We start from the raw sequence: 24,585 nt of genomic DNA, 5'->3' as shown, positions 1-24,585 counted from the left end.
GGCCCTCTCCATCCCCACCGCCGGCCAGTGCCAGCCTGTGGAGGTGCTGGGGACGGGCCCGAGGATGAGGACAGTCAGAGACGTCCCCTGCCTGAGGTGACGTGGCGCCCACCGATCCCAGCGGGAGGGGAAGGGAGCTGGGCTCCCGAGGGCAGCCAACAGGAGAGGCCCCGGGAAACACGCCGAGTTTTGAGGGCAGGGGGGCACACCTCCTTCGGCCGGAGGTTGGGACAGTGGGGTAGCACTCAGCAGGTGACCAACCTCCCTGCTGGAAGGCGTCGTGAGAGGCTCCCCCGGAGCGCTGCCGGGTCCGGGCGCTGGCATCAAACAGACGGCACGTGAGGTAACAGGAAAATATTCTGAATTTTATTTTTTTTTCACGTTATTCTCAAGTACACAATTACAATAATGTCACACATCCCTATATGATTCTAGGTATCTTGTTTTTTCCTTTTGTCTTTTTTACAAAGTGTACAGAGGGGAGGACGTATACAATATTTAACAGGGCATTTTCTACAGAACAATAATTTATATTATGTCCTTGTAAAACTCTGTACCTTCTTTAAACATTAAACCGAAACATCCATTTTATAGCATTTGCTAAGCAAATTATTTAAGAATTAAAACTAACCTGTAACTAATGTCAGTACATTAACAATAACTATAATTTCATTTTCTCTTTATACAGACAAATACATTTTACAAAATCCACTTGACCAAACCCTTAATTATTAAAAAAAACCAAAACAAAAACAAAACAAGTTACGACATTGTGCTTTAAAAAAAAAAAAGTGTGTATGATTCCAGGCTACGTAAGAGAAAGAAAAGGTGTAAAATTGTGTTCTTTGTCTTTCAGCTTATTTAAAAAAGTAAAGTTCAGAATGGCTAAACCCCTTTACAACGCTACGGGAATCGAGGCGCGCAGCTCGCACGCTTCCGGCCTCCAGTCAAAAAATGCTTGAACCCAAGGGGGGAGGACACACGACACACACACACGACCAAGAAGCGTTGGCGGCTCTGCGGGACACGAATGGAACGTCCCTGCTGGGTTTTCCTGCAGCCGATTTGGCAACGGGTGGGCGACAGACACAGGTACGGCCACGTAAAAAAACCCACGGAGCCACCGGGGGTTTCAGGGAAGGCGCAGCGCGGCACGCACCGGCATTACGCACTACAGGCCCGTTGGCAGCAGTACTGTACGGCAGCGCGTTGGACCAGCCTGGGGGCACAGTCGACCAGGCACCAGAAAACCACCCCACTATACCACCGGGGTGGTGACGCGGCGTTCGGCCCGCCCGAAGCGCGGATTAAAGACCAGTATTTTGGCTCGGAGCAAAACAGAAGGGCCGAGAGCAAGAGCAGGGCTCGCCAACAGCACGAAAGGCGCACCAGATGCCCATCGCAAAGGAAACCCTTGTCCCTTTGTCACCCCCAGCCTGAAAGCGCTGCTACAACTCCTATTGGATTCCCACTGGAAGGCTACCTGCCGAGAAACAAGGGTCAACCCCGCGCCAGGCTCAGAACCCTTTCCCTTAGGGAATTACTCATCTATCCCAAGGTGGCAGGCAGCCAGGCGCTCGTCCTGCAATCCATCATCAACTGGTGGCTTCGGCGGGAATTTGAGCAACGGGAGCGGGGCCGGGTCCTGAAACCTGGTGCGTCATTGAACCGTTGGGGCAGTTTCGCTCCGCATCCAGGCGCCTTGTCCATTTGGGCCGCCATCAGGAAATGACACAGCGCTGTTTTGTCACAGTCTTCAGGGGGCAGAAACGGCCGCTGATAACTGCCACCAACTCCCAGCTGGCCGTGACCAGCTTACAAGCACCGGGTTAATTCTGGAAGCTGTGCTCACTAAGAAACAGCAGCTTAACGCAGCTGCTGATGGCGGAGGAAAACCGTTCCATTTAGAAAGGGTTCTGATCCTACCGCGAGTTACATTTCGTAGTAAAGACGCCTACATTAAAACACTGCTCCTCCTCGTGAACGCACCTGCTCCACTCTGTCCCCCTCTCGCTGTCGACCTCTCCGAAAACTGAGGCACCCCTTGGTGTTAAATTCTAGCTTAAACCAACTCACAATAAAGGCGTGACTCGGAGCGCAAACCATCCTTCCCAAGAAATACCAAAACACAGGGAAGTGGTAAGTTGGAGGTACCTTTACCAGCCCGCCCAGGCAGCCGTGACCTATGAGCTCTGCGAACGAACAACAGCATGTTGCGTCTCCAACATGAAGACAGCGGTAAACGGAAAGAAACCCGACCAGTCTCTAACACACAAAGCCTTTCAAAGACAAAGAAGCACAGAACAATAAACAGAACGTTTGAGCGCGCTTCCAAATTCGCCAGAGAAAGCCAACAAACGGCCCAAAACCACTCTTTAAGAAATGCCCATCTCCGAAACCCGGGCTAGAAGGCAGAGGAAGACTTCCGCGGTGCGGTCGGCCGCACAGCTCCTCAAACGGACAACAGGCAGCCCGCCAGGAAGCCTGTGTCGCCAAGGGAAGGCAGCGGGGCGGGCCCCCGCGGCTTTACCGGCGACAGCACGGTTCCCCGCCTCACGCGCACCTCCGACCATTCCCTCAAGAGAGATTTCATATTTTTAAAACTCACGACACAACTGCATTAACATGGGACACTGCGAGCATCAGCGAGGTCAGGAAGATAAATATACTTAAATAAACCATTACGGTTGAAAAATTCAGTGAGAGACAGGGTTTACTTTATTAAATGCAACTTTATTGTTGCCATCTTTTCTTCATTTATTAAACAAACTGAATAGAATTCAGAACACGCTATTGAACAAAAGGTATAAAAGTCAACTAGAAGCAATAATCCTATTTTTATACAGCAACAAATCAAATGCACGGTATGGGTTTTTTTTGTTGTGTTTTGCTTTTTTTTTTTTCTGTATGTGTGTGTGTGTGTGATCGCAGGTGATTGGCTTTAAAATAAGCTAACTGCCCGAAAGGCAAAATTCCTTTCTAATTCCAGCCGACTTTAAGGCAGCCCAACATCTTTATGATGCCGCATAATGTGCTGGTTCTTCTCCGAAGGCCTTCGGAAGCCCTTCTTGCAGTACTCACAACGGTGAGGGTAGTCTTTTGTGTGAATGGAAATGACATGCCGTTTGAAGCCCGAGGCGTCTGTAGTGCTATACTCACAGTACTCACACTGATACACTTTCCTGCCACTGTGTGTTTTCATGTGTTTTTTCAGCTCGTTCTGTTGCCTAAAGCCCTTCCTGCACCTCTTGCACCTGAACGGAAGATCCTTTGTGTGAACTGAGAGTATGTGGCGGCTCAGAATGAACGGATCTGCGATCTTAAAGTCACAATGTCTGCATTGGTGCAATTTTTTACCCTTGTGAGCCGCCACGTGTTTTTTCAGTTCCGAAGGCCTGTGAAAACCTTTGTCGCACATATCACACTTGTGAGGGTAGTCTTTCGTGTGGACCGAGATTATGTGTCGTTTCAGATCGCTCGAGTTTGAGCTCTTGTGGTCACAATGCAAACACTGATGCGTTTTGCTTTCTTGATGCATAAGCGTATGCTGCTGCAGCTCTTTGGTATCTGAAAAAGTCTGGAAACAAATGTCACACTTCAGCGGCGTTTCCTTACTGTGTTTAGTCTTTACGTGGGTTTTCAAGTTAGAAGAGTCGGCGGATCGGTACTCGCAGTATTGGCACTGGTACGGCTTTTCACCAGTGTGGATGCGCATGTGCTTCTTGAGCTCCGACGGATGGCGAAATCCTTTGCCACACTCCACGCAAATATGAGGAAAGTTCTTGCTGTGGACGGCTAAGAGGTGATGACTCAGTAACCCTTGTTCTGCCGTCTCATAATCGCAGAATTTGCACTTGTGCATTTTGTTAACTCCTTTGTCCCTGTGCACCATCTTGTGAGTAAATAAAGTTCCTGCATGGGAGAAGCTTTTCCCGCACTCGTCGCACTCGATGAGCTTTTCTGTTTTGTTGGTCAGCTTATGACTCTCCAAGTGGTTATGTAAACTTATTTTTTTATTCGTAGTGTAATCACAGTCTGTGCATCTGTACTTCTTCTTTGTAAGAAGGTGCTCCGGGTGGTTTTTCATGTGCCTTTTCAAGAAACCTCTAGACTTAAATTTCTTTCCACAAATCATGCAGGGGTAGACTGTCAGCGGGTGACCATCAGGGCCAATGATTATTGCTGAAAAACAACAAAAAACCTTTCATCAGTATCATACGGCAGCGTTACGCTTCCGTAAACGTCGTGTTCCAACCCCCACAATACGCTGAACTGTTAAACAAGATCAGAGTCAGACACAGACACTAGACTACGTAATAAACAAGTTCGTTAATGGGTTAGGCACAAGAAATGGAGGGAGTTACCACTTTCGTTTGTCGTTATTATCGGGAGAAAGGAAATAACTGGTTTGGATGGAGCCAACCAGAGCCTCACCCAGGTGTTCTTCACCTCAAGCAATTCTACTCTGAAGAATTCTGACCCAGTTCACACATTAAACACCCGCGGAAACCGACACCGGTGCGAAGAACAGCAGCCAACTTGTTACACCGAGTATTACCTCGCCAGCACAGCACATGATCTACTTTGACTTTCCATGCATCCGTGGATAGAGTTTAATCTGGCAGTTTAATCACCCACCACCGACTACAACTCACATGTCCCCAAGCTAACACCTCCCTCTGCTGCCATCTGTCACAGCTGCCATCTGAAGGGGGATCAGGCAGGAATCAATGAGAACACATTTCACACGCAGACACCTCAAAGCTTTGGAACTTATTTGCACTCATCCATCAGCCTGATTTGTTTACCCTGAATTTGGCTAGGCATGCTAAAAAGCTCTCTTTTCCAAAAATGCTTTAGGAGGAGTTCTGACTGGAAACAGAAATAGCAAACTTGAAGGCGAAAACTTGCCTGGTTTACCAGCTCGGTGCTAGACAAAACAGAACTCCCACAGCTAAGTCACAACTCGGAAAGAAACTTTTTGCATCATTTAAGGCAAGGCTGCTAAAGGAGAGTCATGTGGTTTTTTTCAACTTGAGCAGACCAAATAAATCATTCAGGCCATAACACAGCAACAGCAGAAACCAAATGATGCCAAAAGAGGGCATCTGTCCTTACAGATGCGAGTAAGAGCACTGCCGTGAACATCAAGGCAATCCATTCCCCAGCTGCAAGAGAAATGGGCATAGCCCTTACCCCACCTGCTGTGATGTTCACGAGATGTCCACATTTTCCTGTTACTTACTGAGCTGACAGCATAAAAGGTACAGCTCTACGCATGTCCAATAAAAACAAAAAGGGTTTTTAAAAAGTACCGTTACCGAACACTGTTTATCTAACACCACCTTTAACGAAGTTACATCACCACACACTGCATTTGGTGTGGCAACTTACGTTTTCAACCTCCTGCTACGATACTGATGTTTTTCTATGTCAGAGATGGTTTCCTTTAAAACACCCCACCCACCTCCAGTCCAAAACGGCCGTGTATTTAAAAGCTTTGAAATAAACTATGCACTCATTTATGATGCAGAAGTGTTGTCAACAAAATAATTCCCCAAATACCCACTGTTTTCCACGAGACATTGCAGATGCTATCAGCAATCTCGTACATCTCATACATGTATCAACGTACATCCGCTTACGGATAAGTGCCTGGAGAGGCGTGGCTACAGCCAGCCGCCGGGTACTCACCTGTTTGATACTGCCTAGACTCAGGCCTCCTCTTCTTCTTTGGTTTCTGCTTAGCCAGTCTCCCAAGTCCAGCCGACTCATCTATGTGCAAAAGAGCACTTGCAGTGCCATTCCGACTCTCAATGCCATCGTTGTTATTACCTGATGAGGTAAGTTACAAAGTTACCTACTGTCATCACTCTACAGATTATTTGGGCAACAAAGTCTACAATGATAATAACAGAAATTACAAGCCCTCCCGTGGATGTTTAATCAAGCCCTAATAACATACAGGATGAGCTGAAAAACTTCTCTGTATGTAACTTACAAATTCCGTTTGGCATTACAAGCCTGGAAGCACTGGCTTTGTTAAACTGACTTTACAGGAGTACACAATTTACAGGAATTAATGGTTTTCCATTTCAAAATGGAAATTCCTCCTCTACATGCAGTATTTTTTGCATTTTTTGGTTGCTAATTATGCCAAAAACATTTAACATCAGTAAACAATAGCATGTCACAGTATTTACCACCCCCTGGAGATATTTAAAAGATGTGTGGATGAGGTGCTGAAGGACACGATTTAGTGGTAGTATTAGCAGTGTTAGGTTAAGAGTTGGACTTGATGATCTTAAAGGTCTTTTCCAACCTAACAGATTCTATGATTCTACTGTGTCCAATCTTCTTCCCAGTTCTGAAATCCATTCACGTGTGAGCTCCCATTCACTTCTGGACATCTGAATTCATCTGACTGAAGTTTCTCACAGGCCAAATTTCAGAACTAAGCATCGTTCTGAACAGTCCATAAACTTGCACACAAAGTCCACTACTTACACTACTTACTATTTGCATACCTGATGCTTTAACACTTACAAATTCTTTTTACTGGGGAGAAAGAACATGCTCAGTATTGTATAATAGAAAGAAGGAAACAATCTGCCTCATACAGCTTCATGTATAATATACAAATGGCATCACTGGATGTAAAACAAACATGAAAATTACAAGTAAATACATCTATATATTAGGAAAGGCGAGTTAATGGCATAAGTAAGTGTTAATAACAAATTTGGTTGTTAAGTATTTACTTGAATCAACAGAAGGCAACAGTCTGTAGTGAAAGCAAAGCACACAAGACAGGAAGATGGAAGGGGAAGAAAGTGCAAGATGCTCAATAGCTGTTCCCTTGGTAGAGGGCCGAGAATGAATATTCATGATTAAAGTAAGAAGGTACAAAGCCAGGAACAGGCACGTGCAGAGCCTAAATATTCTGATCTACACGCTGGCTCAAGTGTTGAACGGCAAATGCGGCAAGTGACAAACGCTGAAAACAAAAACCCATTTCACGCTGGCAAGCAGAAAGTACGGTTTGCAACAGGTGCACGAGGAATCCTTCCGCAGTATTACAGAGAACGGGCCCAAACACTTTCCAGGACTAGAATAAAATTGCAAAAACTTTCCGGAATGTAAAGCACAGTGGGACTTGGCCTATGCAAACAACAAAACGATGGCACCTTAAAATGTTACATTTGTTATCAGCTCTTAAACCCTCTTTAAGGGGAGAAGAGTTCCCAGAAGTGCAGGTGGCAAACCTCTGCCATTTTCATGCCTTCCTGTTTCATTATTTCTTCTCTCCCCACCACCTCTCACCTTGCATGTTGGGGTGCTTGCTGTTGACCATGCAATGACTCCACCGTTTCCCACATCCTTAAGTTCTCCTTTCAGTTCCATCTTTCTGTTCTTAATGCACTCTGCTCAATTCTCTCCTCCTCCTCCAAAAAACACTGAATGTTCAGGCTACAACTGTTGTTTCGAGTCCATTCAATTTCATTTTTAATTCCTACTCAACCTGGCTTTTCTCCTTTCCTCTCCACTGCAACTGTGCTCCCTAGCCCATGGCCAAAGAGAAGGCTCTGGGTGCACTACCACCTATCTCCTAAACAACTCCTAACACACGCTGCTGCCCCCTGAAATCTCGCCCTCCCCTGACTTACATCCGTGATTCCAGCCCCCATCGCATTCTCGCCACTTCCCTGCCATTTGTTTGCCGGCACCATTGCCACAATCCACCTCGTCCGGGCAGATAACCCAAGTTTTATCCTCCACTACTTCTTCTGCTTCCTTTATTCAAATCACGTTTAGAAGGAAAAAGGGGCAACACGGGAACATTCCTAAAAAGAGATTCTGGTCCACCTGCCGACGTTAAGTTTTGGAAACCGGTTTGTGCACCAACTGATGCTCAGATAGTGACGATCGAGGAAAATGTCTCTGCACGCTGGGAATACTCCCAAGGTTCTGCTCTATTTTTAAGATGTCTCCCTCCAGCTTCTTTTCTGTTAATCAATTAATTATTTCCATTAGTGAGATCACATATTTGCATGTTCCTTCTAGCAAGCATTCCAATCAAGCTAGAGGTCAGTGTTGTTCTGCACTGCAACACTGAATCTCACATATTCCCATCTGGGTTTGGGTTTTTTTTTACCCTCCAATAAAAATACTCGGTTCTATTCCCAAGCCAGCTCTTCCTGAGTCCTAAAACTGTGAAGGACAGATGTACTTGAGATGCAATTTTTCAGCTGAAAGCTCATGTGCTTTCCCTTCTACATCACAGAAATATGAGGGAAAATGCCTGTTAAAACAGGAATAAGAAGCAGCCTGCCTTAACAGCTTCTCTCTTCTTCACTTTTTAATGTTAAGGCTCATTTCGCCAAGAAACGATTCTTTAAAGTTTCAGTTTAAAAAAAAAACCACACACCATAAAAGCACAGATTTTCCACTACCCTCCAAAAAACATTCCCCGACATTTTGCGATAGACAGTGTCACCAGGAAGAATTCTTTGAACATTACCTACCATAAGCTGCTGCCCAAGCTATGGGCATGAAAGTTTTAATTTCGCTGTCATCAATTTGCTGTTCATGGGCCACTGCTGCATCCTCCTCTCCTACAATCACTTCCATATAAACCTCATCAGCTATTTCTGCAACATCTAAGAGAAAAAGAGGCCAAGAAAAAATTAATAGGAACACTGCACTGTTGAAAATGAAAATCCCCGTTCCCAAACGAAAGCCACCTACTTACTTAAGTCTTCATCTTCATGCTGAGAATCATTTACAGTCATGTAAACCATTTTCTCCCTTGGGATACGAATACTGCTATTTTGATCAAGTAATCCAACTGCGTGGTCATTCTCCGGCTCGCTCTCCACAATGTCTACTGTGCCCCCTGATTAGGAAGACCAGAGCAAAAGATTTTAAATACACTTTGTTCCTATTCTATGCTAAACTGCAGAAAACCGAAGAATTTGTAACTCTCTAACATTCAGACCCACAGCTCTTTACAGGTGACTTGAGAGAAACCAACAGTCTCTAATTACACAAAATTTCCAATGTCAGGTTGGAGTATTCTAAAATGAGCGTTATTTTACCTAAATCATCTTCTCCAGGATCTGCTTTGAATATATAGACCTTGATGACTTCTGGACAAATGCCATCCACTTTACAAGAGCCACTTTCTGACTCTGCCTCCATGGTAATTTCAGCAGAACCTTCGTGTTCTATCTTACCAGCATCATCCACTACAAAAACAAGTTGTTACAATTATCCAGTCATATACAGACAGACAGACATGAAAGACTTTATTACGTTATTACTCAAATCTGGAAGCAGCTTACAATTACATTGTGATAAAGAACCTACCCATAAGTATTTCTTTCATACCCTTCAGAACGACGACAATAAACACAGAAATAAATTCAAGCCACATCTTCCAGTTACAGGGAAGTGCAAGAGTATTGCAAGTGCAGCAATATGATACGAGCACCGCACCAGGCAACGCTAATAGGGCAACAGTGACCTGCACCAAGACCATGGTAGGAAGAAACTGCACGTTAGTACTTACTCTGCGGCATAATTTCACTTACTGTCAGTTTTAATTGCTTTCTCCTTCACAACTAATAAGCTACGAACTGTTTTTATCCCAAAAAGCATCATCTGTTGCTCAACCCTGCCTCTAATGCGAGCCACACTACTTCTGCCCCCCAGACCTGGTTCCTGGCAAAGCCGTGTTACTGATGCTTCTTTACCTGACCACAGAGGAAACAAAATGAAAACTATACAGGAAAAAAACCTTCCACTTATCCACCCAACAGCCCAGGAATCGAGCCCACTCTCCAAGCGCTGCTCTGATGATGCAGCACTGGGAACCTATTCCACCGATTGTTTGTGGCGCTCTTGCCGCAAAGGACCTGCAGCCCTACATGCTCTCCTTACTATCGCCTCCAATTCTGTTCTCCTTCCTTCAGAAGCCTGCCGACACCATGCTGCAGTTCGAGCTGCCGTAACTTGCCTAGGCCTCCCACACAACCATGGCGAACGGCCAGCGTTATGAGGAAGGCATTTCTCATTTTTAAGGCGTACTCGACACAGGCAGATGCACGCACACACCGTCTTACTGTACCAAGCGTGGGTTTTCAAGAAATAAATACCAAATATGCATTCACAAACCCCAAATCCAGCCTCCTGAGACCTTCAGAGAACGCCCCCATTGCAGGATCCTCCGAAGTTTCTCAAGGGTTGAAGTTATTCAAGAATTCTTAACGAGACGGTTAACTTCTGTAATTTGGGGCTTTATTGTTCCTGAAGTCACTTTGGGAGGTTTGACTTGGCTCCCTCAGAGCCACATACACATGCAATTCATGGCAACAAGGTGTGAAATTTATGCTAAAGGAAGCGTAAGAACTGCCCCAGGAAGAATTTTTAACTACCATGCCTAGCACACACAAAGTACTTAATAAAGTCTGTGCGCGGCTTACTGGCACTCACCAAACTACCCTCGTAACTAACTCATAGCTTAACTACTCGGTAACCGCAAATCTTCCGTGTGTTTCAAGATCTACTTTAAAAACCCCAAAAGCTCAAAACATTACTAATGTTATTTTCCTGCCACAAAGTCAATAAAGTAGCCTTCAAATTAGATAAACTAGCACGCGTCCCGCCTCATGTATCAAACACAACTGTATTTCAGTACAATTTCTCAATCAGGCATCATGAGTCACAAAGAAATATGAGTAACATTAAATTATGAAGCACTAAAATATATTTGTCTATCTCTCTCCTCCCCAAAAGAGCAGCAGAAAACCCATTAAAAACTCTTAACACCAAGCTCACGACCAATGGCTGCGGTACAGAATGTTTCAGGCGGTACAGAATGTTTCTGGGTCATGGGACAAGGTAACTTCTTGTAGCTGAAACCCCACAACACAGCATTTCAGAAGGAAAAAACCTTAAATGCTCTTTGGAATCGTGTTGACGAGGTTGACAGCAGTACGTCCGTTTGGTTACCAAGCAGACCTTCCCAAACTCCTTGGCCTATGCACAGAACACCCAACGTCACTAGAACTCGGACAACAAGAAAACGAACGTGCTTCCGTTCCTTCACTAAATGCATGTGGCTGTTCTCCTTTTAACTTGGCTGCTTCCGGTGTCACACACGTGTACTTGGAAGGCTTTCAAATCAGCGTAGACTGATTTCACACTGCTGAAGCCAAAGGAGAAGTCTGCCACCAAGCTCAACTGATGCTGGAACATACTCAAGGAAGGAAGATCATGGCCCAAGCAATCACAGAGAAAACAAACCTACGTGCTCCCATGTGAAATAGGCTGGCTGGTTTCTTTTAACCAAAACAAAACCTAAGCATCCACTGCTAACATTCACACAACGGAAGAATTCTGATCTTAAAAACATGCTCCATTTACTCTTTGAACTAAGTTCTCCAAGGCTCAAACTCATCATTTAATCAAAACGTGATTTAAAATAATCGTTAACACAATTCAGAGTTTGTTTATCCCAGATTTCCCTCTATATTCAGCAATGGTTTCAAACTGCAACAACTGGTTTAAGTATTTTTAACACTGCCATTACACTGTGAGGAAATGGATGCATAGGAATATTAGGCACACCTTTCTCATCCAAAAGGAAAAAAATTTCACTCCTGACAAGTGGCAATACCAGAAGAAACTGAAGACCCTGAGGCCTTGAAAAGTAATAGTATCTGCAGTATCGTAGCAAACAGGTAACAAGAACAATAGTAGGGTGGAAAGAAAAAGGTAGAAAAAAAGATGAAAATCAGCAGACGAGACAAATGAGGTGAAAGAGAATGGGTATCTATCACACACAACACTGGTTCCGTGGTATTTTGTCCTATGGCTACAGAACCACTTATCTATACCGATTCATTGATGCTGCAGCAGCATTAATGGAATTTGATTTCATTTAATGCTTTCTCCAATGTTTCTGCATTCTCCACGTGTCCCAGTCTCACAACCAGAGATGATGATATTCATAAATACTTGACTGATCAATGCTGGAAGTTGGAACTCTGACAATGCTCGCATTTTTCATTCAAACTCACAGCCTATCAAGGGATCCCACAAATACCATGCATGACTGAGCTTATCTTGCACTGTTCCTCTTTGAAATAAAACAAAACAAAAAAACAACACCCCAAAAAAACCCAAAAGTACTTAAAAGTATTAGTTAAGCTTGTAAGAGATCACTGCCTTTCAAGTAGAGGCCTTGGGCAGTTACTACACTAATCACAAGCCACATGCTAGAAAAAAGTTCAGACTAGCATTGTTCCAGTGCTGCCATACCTTGTGCCTCTGTTTAGTGAGATACTAACTGAACACTAAAAACTTTTAAGGTCTTATTCACACACACACACACATGCACACACAAGCTGAGCAACCTGGTCTAGTGGAAGGTGTCCCTGCCAATGGCAGGGGGGTTGGAACTAGATGGTCTTTAAGGTCCCTTCCAACCCAAACCGTTCTGTGATTCTATGATTCTAAGCTGGTAACTCTACTTCAGTAAACAAGTGGATTCAGACTAATTCTCCAAGTTAAAAAGAAGCGAGCTCGCCGACACTCTTCAGAGGCTTCAGCGATTAGAGGAGCCTGCTCTTTGTACACTATGAGCTGCAGGAAATGGCTAAAAAAGCACGTGCATCTCTAACGTCACAGCAATTGCTTCCATAGAAAGGCAATGCTTGATTTTTTGTTAAAAGCACAGATGAGAAAGGTGTCACACAACATGAAAGATGTAGCATATTTAAAGCCTGTCTAGCTTCAGTTTGTGTTACAAGGAAATCAACAAAAAGAGACCAACAGACAAAAAAAAGGAATAAAGAATGAAGCAGAGAAATAAAAGATGCAGGCAACATCAATAACAGATTTCTTTAAATGTGTTCTATCATGATGACAGCATTTGTCTCCTAAAAATATTACATCCAATAAAGAAATCATATTAATGCTACCAACTGCAATGTCCAACCAATAATTACCTCATGTATCTTTACCCTTCTATTAAAATATGTCCAATGGCATTTTTGGGACAGAAACAAGCTCCTGTGCATTGATAACAAAACCAACATTTAAACCCCAGCTGCGGCCAGTTTGCCCACAGAGGGGCATAAATGCTAGCCTCGGATTCCACATCTGCTGAAACGGCGCATCTTTTGTTTAATGCCAACACATACGCTTTCCCCAAGAAGCTGGTTTTAGTTTTTTATATCCAATATTTAATGGACCAGCAGATACAGACTTCGTAGCCTTGCGGTCTTGTACTCCTAACAAGAAAAGTGCAAGTGCCTGTAACTTTTATTGTTTTAATGGCTTCCATAAGCTTTTACATTTATTCTTTCCTACGGTTCCTCCTCTATGTGCAACTATATGAGGAAAATCAAAGGATTGTAAAAGAGAGATGTCACTTAGGCACCAAGAAACCTTCCATCTTACTCATGTACACACGGCTCATTGCTAAATAACAAATTGAAACAATTCTTACAAACCTCCTACGAAAAAGTCTGTCTCTGCACTGGATTAACACATCTTAAATCTGTCTACGGAGCAATTAGACAAGAACCATCAGTTCTGTCATCCTTTATGTTCCCGAACGATTCTCTCTGCTGCTAAAAAAATGTGTATCATGGGATACTTGCCTGCTTACAAAATAAACAACCCTATTTAACCATTCTTAATGAAAAAGTACAGTGATAACTATTTTTTTCCCTGAAACAGATTAAAAGCATGCTGTACTCCTGAGACAGACTTCATTATTTGTGATAGAAACACGTTACTTGTACTTCACGTAATAGCAGAGAATGCCTAGTCCACTGAAGAAGTTATTTTTACCATCCAGTTACTTTTTAAATGGCAAAGCAGGTTTCCTAACCTCTGAGAAAACAGAAATCTGGTATGTTTTGGTTCTAATGCCATTACCATTACACATGAGCAAGAGTGCCTATGCCTCTGAACATCCTCTCAGTGCAGCAATTTTCTAGAATAATCACAGAATGGTTTGGGTTGGGAGGGACCTTAAAGACCATCCAGTTCCAACCCCCCTGCCATGGGCAGGGACACCTTCCACTAGACCAGGTTGCTCAAAGCCTCATCCAGCCTGGCCTTGAACACTTCCAGGGATGGGGCATTCACAGCTTCTCTGGGCAACCCAGAGCAACCAGTGCCTCCCCACCCTCTCCGGGAAGAACTTCTTCCTGATATCTAATCTAAACCTCCCCACTTTCCATTTAAACCCATTACCCCTTGTCCTGTCACTACAGGCCCTAGTAAAAAGTCCCCCCCAGCTTCCTTGTAGGCCCGTTGCAGGTCTCCCCGGAGCCTTCTCTGCTCCAGGCTGAACAAGCCCAACTCTCTCAGCCTGTCCCCATAGGAGAGGTGCTCCAGCCCTCTGAGCATCTTCGGGGCCTCCTCTGGACTCGCTCCAACCAGTCAATATCCTTCTGATGTTGAGGGCTCCACAGCTGGACGCAGCACTCCAGGTGGGGTCTCACAAGAGCAGAGTAGAGGGGCAGATTCCCCTCCCTCGACCTGCTGGCCACACTTCTCTGGATACAGCCCAGGATACGGTTGGCTTTCTGGGCTGCCAGCGCACACTGCCGGCTCATGTTCAGCTTCTCATCCACCAGTACCCCATTGCTTTTGACTTAAAACATCCAAAAGGATGAGCAAAGATAGGTCTCACCTAGACCTATGAAAAGATACAATCAATACTTTCTTGTCTTTGACTACCCTGGGTTCTGACTCCTGTCATGAAAAGTGTTAATTCAGATACAACACACGAAAGACATGTCTAACTTGGAGCAAAGTAAGGATATGGATGGACATAACATAGCCCCTGTATTTGCAAACATCATACAACTTCCTCAAATTGCAGCTTAAACTTTGAGGCTACCTTTCACTCTCTCCAGACCCCCTCTGTCAAACCTCCTTCGTGCCTCACCATTTTTACCGCAATTAAATAGGAGTGTATCAGTGCCAGAGGATGTGTCTTACTTTGCCAAATCAAACAAAATCAGGCAAGCCATAATCTTAATTTCCATCTTATGGCCAGATTTAAGGCATTGCTTTTTCCTTGGTTAGTAAATGCTGGGCTTTTGTTGTTGTTTTGACCAACACTAGCTAATCTCATCATTACTGTCTCACTTATGGAGAAATGATTTTCCAAGTCTTAATATTTGCTACCAAATAATTAGTACCAGTGTGAGCTGGAACACAGTTTATCCTTTCCTGATCAAACTCATGAACTGGCTTGTTACGGCATATGTGAAAGAAAAACTGATATATCGAACCTCCTTGAATCCTTTGCAAGCTACGAACTAGTAGCAGTTTGCCTTGAATGACTATCTGATTCTGCTCTCCTGTAAGTGTCCCAAATCCACCACAGACCAAAGATGAAGCTTGAAGGCAAAGTATCCAAGAAAAAAAGGGTGAGCACATCAAAAGGTAAGTGCTAATGTAAGACAGGACCAAGAAACATTATCTTGGAAATGAAAAAAACCAAAGTCGTATCAATGCGGAAGCTAAATTAAATCTACATGGGAAAAGAAATCTTAAAATACTGAGTTTACTGAAGAAAAGTCACAGACCGAAACCTACAGGGACTGTACTCTTTGAAAAGACAAACCAGTCTGCAACCAAGAAGGAAGGTAGAAACACAACATTTAAAATAAGTACACATGGATTAGTCATTCTAAAATAGGTATTTTGAGGATAAAATGAAGAAAATGATCTTATTTGAAGAAAATCTACATAGACACGGTTCATTAGGAAAAAAAATGGAAACACTTAGGGAGAGCCACAAGATAGGAACAAGACAGCCAAAAGATTTTGCCAGTAACTTCCACGGAAGAATGCAACCTGAGAAACCTACAACAGAAAGAACAGAGTGTCATCCCCCTGCTTTTCAAGTGACTAGATAAAAGAAGACACGCAAAAGCATCCTGAAGGACACAGTCCAGCTCCCAGACCTGGGAAGCAGCTACATCTGGCTACTGTAATGGCAGACAAAATTACATTCCAACATCTGCCCCAGCAGTTGAGGAAGATTTCCAGAATCAAGCATGAATTTACAGGTTACAATGAAAAATCAAACACTAGGCTGATGTTACTGCCTTTTAAAAACCACCTCATACCAAGTTCAATCGATGAACTGAGACCAAAGGATCAATAAACATATCTACTGACAATGCCAAAAAAAAAACCAACCCACACCCACCACCCCAAAATTAATTCAAATAGTGATTTCCATACATCGAAGAGACTCTCTGGCAAGACAGCCTTTACTTGATGGAAAAGCACTAGACTGACTTCATAACCAGAAGAACTTGTTACGCAGGGTTTAAACACGGTAGGTGGTAATCGGGAACTTCCCTTTAAAATGAACTGTGGAGCATACTTAACGTTTCAACCACAAATAGGAAGGATGCCTGTTTTGTAGCATAAGAATTGTTTTAAATGATGGCTTATTTAAGGTTCTGAATGTAAATAAAGTGTATTGCAAGACTATCAAGAGGCATTTTAATATCAAATAAAGTATGAAACTGCAGAAATACATAACTGAAATGGAGAATATTCCAGTACAACTGAACAATGCAATTTCTGTGTTTTCTGCCAGTTACCACCTGTTGACTGGTACATCTATCTTACCAGCTGACTTCCTAGCTGGGTGGGTATTTTAGGGATCATGCAATATGGCACCTGCCAAGACATTCTGCCCTCATACAGCTACTGGCAGCGGTTGAATGGGACAGGTATCTACCACCCCTCTCATGTGAATTGATGTGGACATGGTTTGCAGAGTGTTCCTATGACAGCAGCCTCAGAGGACTTACTGCTTGCTGCCCATGCTGCAGGATGACAACCTGCAAGGCAAGGGTGAGCAGAGAGCAACAGCATCTTTAAAAGCTACAGGCAGGGATAAGAAACAGGTAAGGATCCCCACTAGAGTCTTTACACAGTCAGGCCTCAATAATCCATAGGTGGATTATCCACTTCGTTGCCTAACTATGCTGCAGGTGCAGAAGCATCTGAGCTGCTTCCATTCGATCTAAGGCCCAGAATCAGAAGGTTGAATCTGTACCACAGTGCACAGAGTGCCCTTTACAGTTTGGATAAATACTATTTTGGAGAGCAATATCCCTGATCTATTTCACCTCAGTTTGATCCTGCAGCTTAATTTAACATTATTTTCTGTTATTTATATTTTGCATTATCCCATTTCATTGTTTTCCCAGATAATAGAGAATTAACTGTACCTCATATAAACTCAAAACATGGCTGCACAAGGTTACTCAAGGAACTCAAGAGATGATAAATTAAGAAATGCAGTGATCCTAGGTAAGGAGAAGCAACATTAAAATCCGTAAGTACAGAATATAAAATTAAAACAAGTTATACATTAAAAAAAAGTGTCAAAAGGAATAAAAAAGGTAACTGAAGCAGAGCATGAAGTATGCCTCATCAATGGAGTCACTTAAAGCTAGACAAAACTGAAGTGTCTGAAATGGCAATTAAAAAACAAGCCTAAGAAAGCTTTTCTATTTCTACAACAAACAAATGTTCAGCAGCGAAGCTCTGATGTTCCCAGGTGCTGCACTGAGTAAGCACTGTAAGCAACACACTTGGAGTAAGCTCTAGTTTGCACAAATGGCTATCCTCAGAAGAAAAAGGATTGATGATATCCTGTGTTTTTCTCCACCCTCTACTTTAAGCCTTTTGAAATATGACTCAAACTGATTGTGCCTCTGTTTTTAAGGGAGATTAGGATATTCACAGTTGCTTCTCAGCTATGAGCAGCAATAGCTACACTCCTTTTGTCAGCAGCATACCTCCCTCCATTGCTCCACCAAGAGAAGAAAACACATCCTAACAACAAAAAAAAGCATATTGTTGTCTGTATCTAACTGTAAATGGGGTGGAAGGGGTGGGGGCTTAGCAAAAAAACAAGACAAGGATAACACATCGTGATTAGGACCCGCAAAACCCCAGGGGTTTTTTATGTTCCCTTTTCCATGAAGTATTTTGTTTTCTTAATGTCTCGGCAGTCATCTGAGTAACCTGCATATACCTGCGTTTTCAAACCATGCCACACTGATTTTCTTCCAGTACTTACTAACTATATGGCACTTAACTTACTGGAATTCTTACTCTTTCGTTCATATGCTGTAAAATGCTACGGAAATAATTTCTAATTAGACATGCATTTCCTAGTATTTCTCTCCATTAGTTTCACTGAAATTTTGAGCTGGTATATGTTCCTAAAAGTTCTGCTCTAGGTGATGCTGCTCTGGCAGGGGGGTTGGACTAGATGATCAAGAGGTCCCTCCCAACCCCTACCATTCTGTGAAATCTGTGAAAAATACCCCCATTTGAGCACATCTGTGCAATCTGTATTTCATTAAATAATACTGAAAATCTGGTTTTGGTACTGTCCCAAGCCCTGCACCAGGTGTTTCAAGCACCACCCAGGCCCGTATCATAAGAACTTTGATGGCTTTAACCAGACACTTACGGGAAATCATCAGGTAATCTTCACAGTTGCCCTTTTCGTCTTGATGTTCCACAGGGATTCCATTGGCATCGATGACTGCCTCTGACGCACAGTCTGCCACCAAGACTTCTTCAGAAACAACATCTGTTCCCAGAGTATCAGTGACAATATCTGCTTCTTCAATGTTATCATGAACTACATGTTCTACATGTCCAACTTCAGGTACATGCATTGACTCACTTGTCAGTACATGTTCTGGTATAGACATTGCTTCTGCTGTTATGTCAGAAGCTAAAACATCATCTGGGACAGTGCAATGAGCCAAAGAAACCTCCTCGGCTACGTCTGTGTCCAGCACTTGTTCAGGAATAATGACAGTTTCAGACACGTCTGGCTCCTCCATGATATCTGGGCACTGAACATCCTCGATAACAACATCCTCAATGACATCCTGGATTACTACAGAATCTGGATCATCAGGAACGAAATTATGCACTGTTATGTCTGAGTCAACTACATCTGAAACAAATACTGTTTCCTGTACTTCCACAACAATCTGATCTCCATCCATATGTCCTGCGTCAGCTCCTGAAAAACACAATTAAAACAGCAGTTAAATTGTAAAACTAACTCAGATGACGTGGTTAATAATTGAAATGGCATCTATTTTACTTGAACTTTTATTTTTAGATTCTCCCCCAATATCCAAACAACCGTTACTTGACAGAACAGTAGCTCATTCATATCGCTGAGTAATAAAAAACAAAAATCGAAAGCGACTACTCTACACGAAAGCATTGATGCAGCACAGAACACAAACAAACAAAACCCCAACAGACCCACAAAAAACACCCAAAACAACAAACGGACAATAATATCTAATGTGAACACTCTTATCTACATATTATCTCCTGACAGACCTGTTGGATCAAAAAATGCATTTGGCTCATGTGGCTGCAATTCAAGCCCATCTTCATCCATGGCCTTTAACTCTCATCAGTCACAGGGTCTGTAGAAGATAAAGAAGAAAGGTTATTTAACTCATACTATGCTGTGAAGGTTCCCTCTGCCTGTTCACTGAAAAACAGACATGGTGGGCGCATGGAAGGTAACAGGTAACACCTCTCGACTTTAAGAGCAGATTTCACTGTTTGGGATTCCAGAAATACTATCCTAGAACACCAAACATCCAGGCTGTGAATAAGAGGAGTGTGAGCTCCAACACTCCAGGTCCATGTCTCAAAACGCCACAGCTCCACACACACAGAAGCAGCTGATAAAGGTATATGAAAATATGATTTCCTAGTAATTTTACAAAGAAAAAAATTAAGACTAGACAAGTTCACATTCGAGCCTTTTTGGATGGTGGAGAACACAGCGCTGTGAAATCAGTAAAGCTCGATACGGTAAGTTAAAGGTAGACAGTTACTAATCTGAGACATACACGGCTTTTGATGTCCCCTGTGTCTACACTTGGGCAGTCAGGAGGAAGTTACTCTTATGTCACTTCAGGAATTGAAATCATCAATGTAAACTGCTTCCAGAATGTAACACCACATGTCTTCAAACCCCAGATGTGTGAATAGTTTAAGAACTCCTGCCCCAAGACAAAGTAGTTATTTGCTTTTGAATGAAAAAATATCAACGGTTCTCAAAAATTACCGAATGTCATATTCTACCAAACTTCTTTGAGCAGAATGTCAGCTTTTCTTCAGAGCATAGCAACGACTGAAGAGTTCAATCTTCTTAACAAAAGAACCAAACAAGACCAGAAAGTTAAAATACTCACTAAAACCTGAAATGGAGATCTAGATTTTGCTGCTGATACATGTGCATTACAATTAGGATCAGGCAAACCTGGCTGGATAAAATGTGATCTAACAAACTTGTACTGCTCCCTTGCACTTCACCCAACTACTTCCCTAAGTGCAGAACCAGCAACAGAACATTCCTGCGTGTTTCTGCACATGGGAGATGCGATCCTCCTTCCTCCAAACACGACAGGAAAAATTCTCCCCGTTCTTGTGATACTTTCATAACAGTCCTAGACAAAACATTAAGGTTCTGCCCAAGGTTTCCATATGAATCACAACCTTTTTAGAATTATGTCAACTAACATTTTCATGAATTAAATCTTCATGGGGGAAGCTGCTAGACAAAAGAAAAAATCCACAATTACTCCAAAACACAAACCTACAACCATAACCTGTAGAAAGTATTTTCTAGACTTCACCTTTTTTTCCCAGCTCAGCTTTTCTCAACTCTTTGCAGCTAACCACCTGTATGAGAAAATGTATTTTTGCAAGTTGAGGAAGAAATATAGCCAGCAATTAAACTGGAGGAAAAGCATCGGCAGCCTAATAGTTTTCCAAGGGATCCCGTATCTGTGTGATGTTCAGTTGAATGGCCCCTATACTTTAAAGGCAGCTGCGCTAACAAATCATTGGGGTGTCCAGTTGGATATAAATCTCCTCACATTTATTCTGACTGCCAAGCATTTCTGTCAGAAGCATCCACTATTAACAGGAACCGCTCGTCACACAGATGCTTCCTTTCAGCATCAAGAGCAGAAGAAACTCATTTCCGAGCCTCAGATACAAGACGCAGACTGACCGATGGCAATCAACTTCTGCCACGCCGCAGGAACAAGAACAGAGTAACATTCTGTACAGTCTTTTCAGCAAGAATTATTCCTACCCAGTCTGGTTTACTTCCACCTATTCATATACACCTAGCCAGTCTATTACACATGCCTTTCCTAGCCATCTTTTCTATGTTGCCTTCAGTGGTTAGTCTCTTTTCTGTTGCTGCTTCTCCAACTTCTTGTGTGCCTGTGCCTATGTTATGGTCATTACCTCCTTGCCTGCTCGTTTCAGCTCTCCAGCTTCTAACTACAGCACACTCCCACCATCCGCACAAAGCCATGCTACTCCTCAGTTTGTAACTAAGATTATGGCAGCAATTTAGAGATTTTTTTTTGGAGGAGGAGGAGGGCTGTGGGCAATAAACTGCCTCTCTCCTCGGCCAACACACACAAGAAGCTAGCCTTCACTGTCCAGCTCTCTGGGAAAAATCAAGACACTGTTTCTGCCCGTTCTGTTGAGGGTTCTGTTACCATATGTATTAGCCTCTGATCAGCTGGGACTCAACCAGCTTGAAGTGCCAGTTCACCACTAGCTACTGGAAGAACTGGCATTCGTTCGCTCCGCTTCCTGCTTTCATCACCCACCTGACCACCACTCCACCACAAAGTCCTACTCCTTATGGTTCATGCAAGAACTTTCTCTACCCTATCCTCTCCCCAAATTCCTCACTGTCTCCAGGACTGAGGCTCTCCATCATCCTACCCTCTTCACCAACGAGACCCAGAAGCTGCCACCACTACTTCCCCGCTTCCAGAACAAGCCCATCGATGCCATCTCTGCGTTGCTGCTCCCAGATTCCAGGCGACAAGATGCTAAACCGGACGAGCCTCTGTGGTGCTCACGACAGCGCAGTTTCATAAGGACTCTGCCACCAGCAGTGACAGCCCGGCAGACCTTCAGCTGCGACAGCAGTGAACTGAACTGGCAAGGCCTTGTCACCTACAGGGGTACAATATGCTGCAAAGCGAAGGGTCTGCACAACCTGAAGATGCTTCCCAGGCACAAGGGTCTTCAAAACCGAGTCTAAGAAAGGACACAGATTTCGGCTTTCGTACTTGTTCCAAACACCCAAATAATTTATTGGCTGAAGCCAACAAATTGATGTACAGAATTCTTGCCCCTGTGCAGGACCAAAGACTTTAAAAGTGCTCCACTAGGCCACAGACCTCACCTCCACAGAAATTTGATGTGAAAAGAGGACCAGAACAGCATGCAGCATTTAAAACAGGATTTAATTAAACTGTCTAAAATGACAGAGGTGCCTAAATCAAAATCTGCAGTCCAAAAAGGCACCGAGGCATTTGTCCATGGACAAAGAAAAAAAAACACCTAAAAATTTCCTGAAATCACCTCAAGTTTTGAGCATTCTAACCAGTACATGTTAAAACACCACGTTTTTTCCTGCTTGCTCTCCTTCTGAGCAGTGGGTCAGCACAGGGGCCCAAGGTTCAGCCACACGAAGGAAGGTATGCCACACGCGCCTGTACCAAAGACACTGTCCTTTGACAAGAGAAATAGCAGAGCTTCTTGTTGTGAGCGCCACAGCAAACGCCTTCAAATTCCTCGGCAAGCGCCCTAAGCTCTGTGGTACTGTAAGGCAAAGAACTGCTCTTCTGCACTATGACAGAATCATAGAATAATCACAGAATAGTTTGGGTTGGAAGGGACCTTAAAGACCAAACAGTTCCAACCCCCCTGCCATGGGCAGGGACACCTTCCACTAGACCAGGTTGCTCAAAGCCTCATCCAGCCTGGCCTTGAACACTTCCAGGGATGGGGCATCCACAGCTTCTCTGGGCAACCTGTTCCAGTGCCTCACCACCCTCTCTGTGAAGAACTTCTTCCTGATATCTAATCTAAACCGCCCCACTTTCAATTTAAACCCGTTCCCCCTTGTCCTGTCACTACAGGCCCTTGTAAAAAGGCCCCTCCCAGGTTCCTTGTAGCCCCTTCAGGTACTTAAAAACCCCAGGCACCTAAACCCAGGTTTTACACCTCTGAAAAGAACTAAACACCTACGTATTTTACTTGGCTTGGGTCTATGTCAGCTTCACATAGATCCAGAATTAATACAACTCTGAAAGACACCTAATTCTGCTTGTAAAGGTAGTTCTTACAAATTACATTTTTTACTTATTTATTCAGAGACTTAGTTGGTTTTATGAAAGTCAAAGCAATATCCTCAAGTGGAAGAACAGATAAAAAATATACCTATTCATGGAAGAAACGGCATTAAGCTGTCAGAAATAAAATAACCTCGCAAAATAAAAATGGGTATTCTCCATAAATCTCGAGTACCGTCAAGAGAAGCAACGCAGACACTGCACCAGTCTTGCCACATTACAGATCCCTGACTCAATAGGTCTAGCAAGGTAATCAAGATGAAATAAAAAGAAATAGACGAGCTGTCACATTTTACAGAGTGCAACTTTAAAAATAGAGTTCCCTAGAAGAAAGCGCTGTAATATGCCACAGAGACTGTCAGTTTCTCAGCTCTCACCAAAAAAAAGGAAAATTGGAAAAAAAGGGGAAAACTCAAAAAGCCATCCTTATGAAAAAGAAATGGGTAAGAGAGTCCTTTGCTTAGTCCTGAAGAAAGAACAGTACATCTGTTTATCTGGGAACAGGGGCATGAACCGAATACTCACGCAGCAAAACTCTGATGCTTCTCTGGAAAAATAAAGGCACAAACGGCAAAATTCCCCACATCCAAGCCCTACCTACACTGAGATGACTTCATGTACAACTGTAACCAAGCTCCCATCGTGCCTTGCCACATCCCACTGAAAACTGCAGCACGCCTTGCATGTCCCACTTGGGTTAGAGCCCCCGGCCACCCGAAGCTTCGCTGTGGTGAGGAGACAGTGGTGGGCTCGGCCTACGCTGCTGCTGCAGCGTCACAACTCTCTCACCGTGACCCACTTACGGAGCATGCCATGTGCACACATGCTCTCCATCACACACACACAAAAGGTTAAAAAAAAAATATATATATATACTCCTCTAGCCTTATCTTGGAAGTAACTCCCACGATTGTTACGTGAACGGATGGAAGAGTAAAGAGAATCATTTAGCTGTTCATTCCTTGATGCATCTCCTTCGGCTCTGGGAGGAGAATCAGTACTGCTGTTCTCATTGTGATTTTGTAAAAACAAATCTCAGGCCTTCTCCTCTTTGTTGTAGTTCAACGGCCTGGGTACTTGCAGAAACTGGTTAAAAAGATGGCTTTTCTCCAGATCTCCTAGGGATGTCACGCACCAGACGACACCTAAGCTAATTCTCAACAAAACCTGAATCAGGGAAATCACCAGTCCAGGGGGACCCTTTGAAATTACTTTCCACTCAGCCGGAGGCCTCTACGGGAGAGGGGACAGCCCGAGGGGAGAAGCCGGCATCCCGGGGAGGGGGCCCAAGAAGGTT

At 43.5% G+C, this 24,585-nt stretch overlaps 1 protein-coding gene across 1 annotated transcript; it reads right to left on the bottom strand.

The window, feature by feature from the left end:
* Window positions 1-2,914: 2,914 nt before the first annotated feature.
* On the bottom strand, window positions 2,915-19,530 carry LOC104503470 (zinc finger X-chromosomal protein). Its single transcript, XM_010153707.1, has 7 exons — window positions 19,441-19,530; window positions 18,542-19,108; window positions 9,099-9,248; window positions 8,753-8,896; window positions 8,526-8,660; window positions 5,695-5,835; window positions 2,915-4,182 (listed from the first exon to the last, which is right to left on the bottom strand). The coding sequence occupies exons 1-7, from the start codon at window positions 19,499-19,501 to the stop codon at window positions 2,996-2,998; spliced, it is 2,385 nt and encodes a 794-aa protein (XP_010152009.1). The 5' UTR covers window positions 19,502-19,530; the 3' UTR covers window positions 2,915-2,995.
* Between the last annotated feature and the right edge of the window lie 5,055 nt (window positions 19,531-24,585).

Source organism: Eurypyga helias, unplaced genomic scaffold, assembly GCF_000690775.1.
Source record: "Eurypyga helias isolate BGI_N326 unplaced genomic scaffold, ASM69077v1 scaffold34956, whole genome shotgun sequence".
NCBI lineage: Eukaryota > Metazoa > Chordata > Aves > Eurypygiformes > Eurypygidae > Eurypyga > Eurypyga helias.
This window is presented reverse-complemented; position numbering and strand designations above follow the sequence as displayed.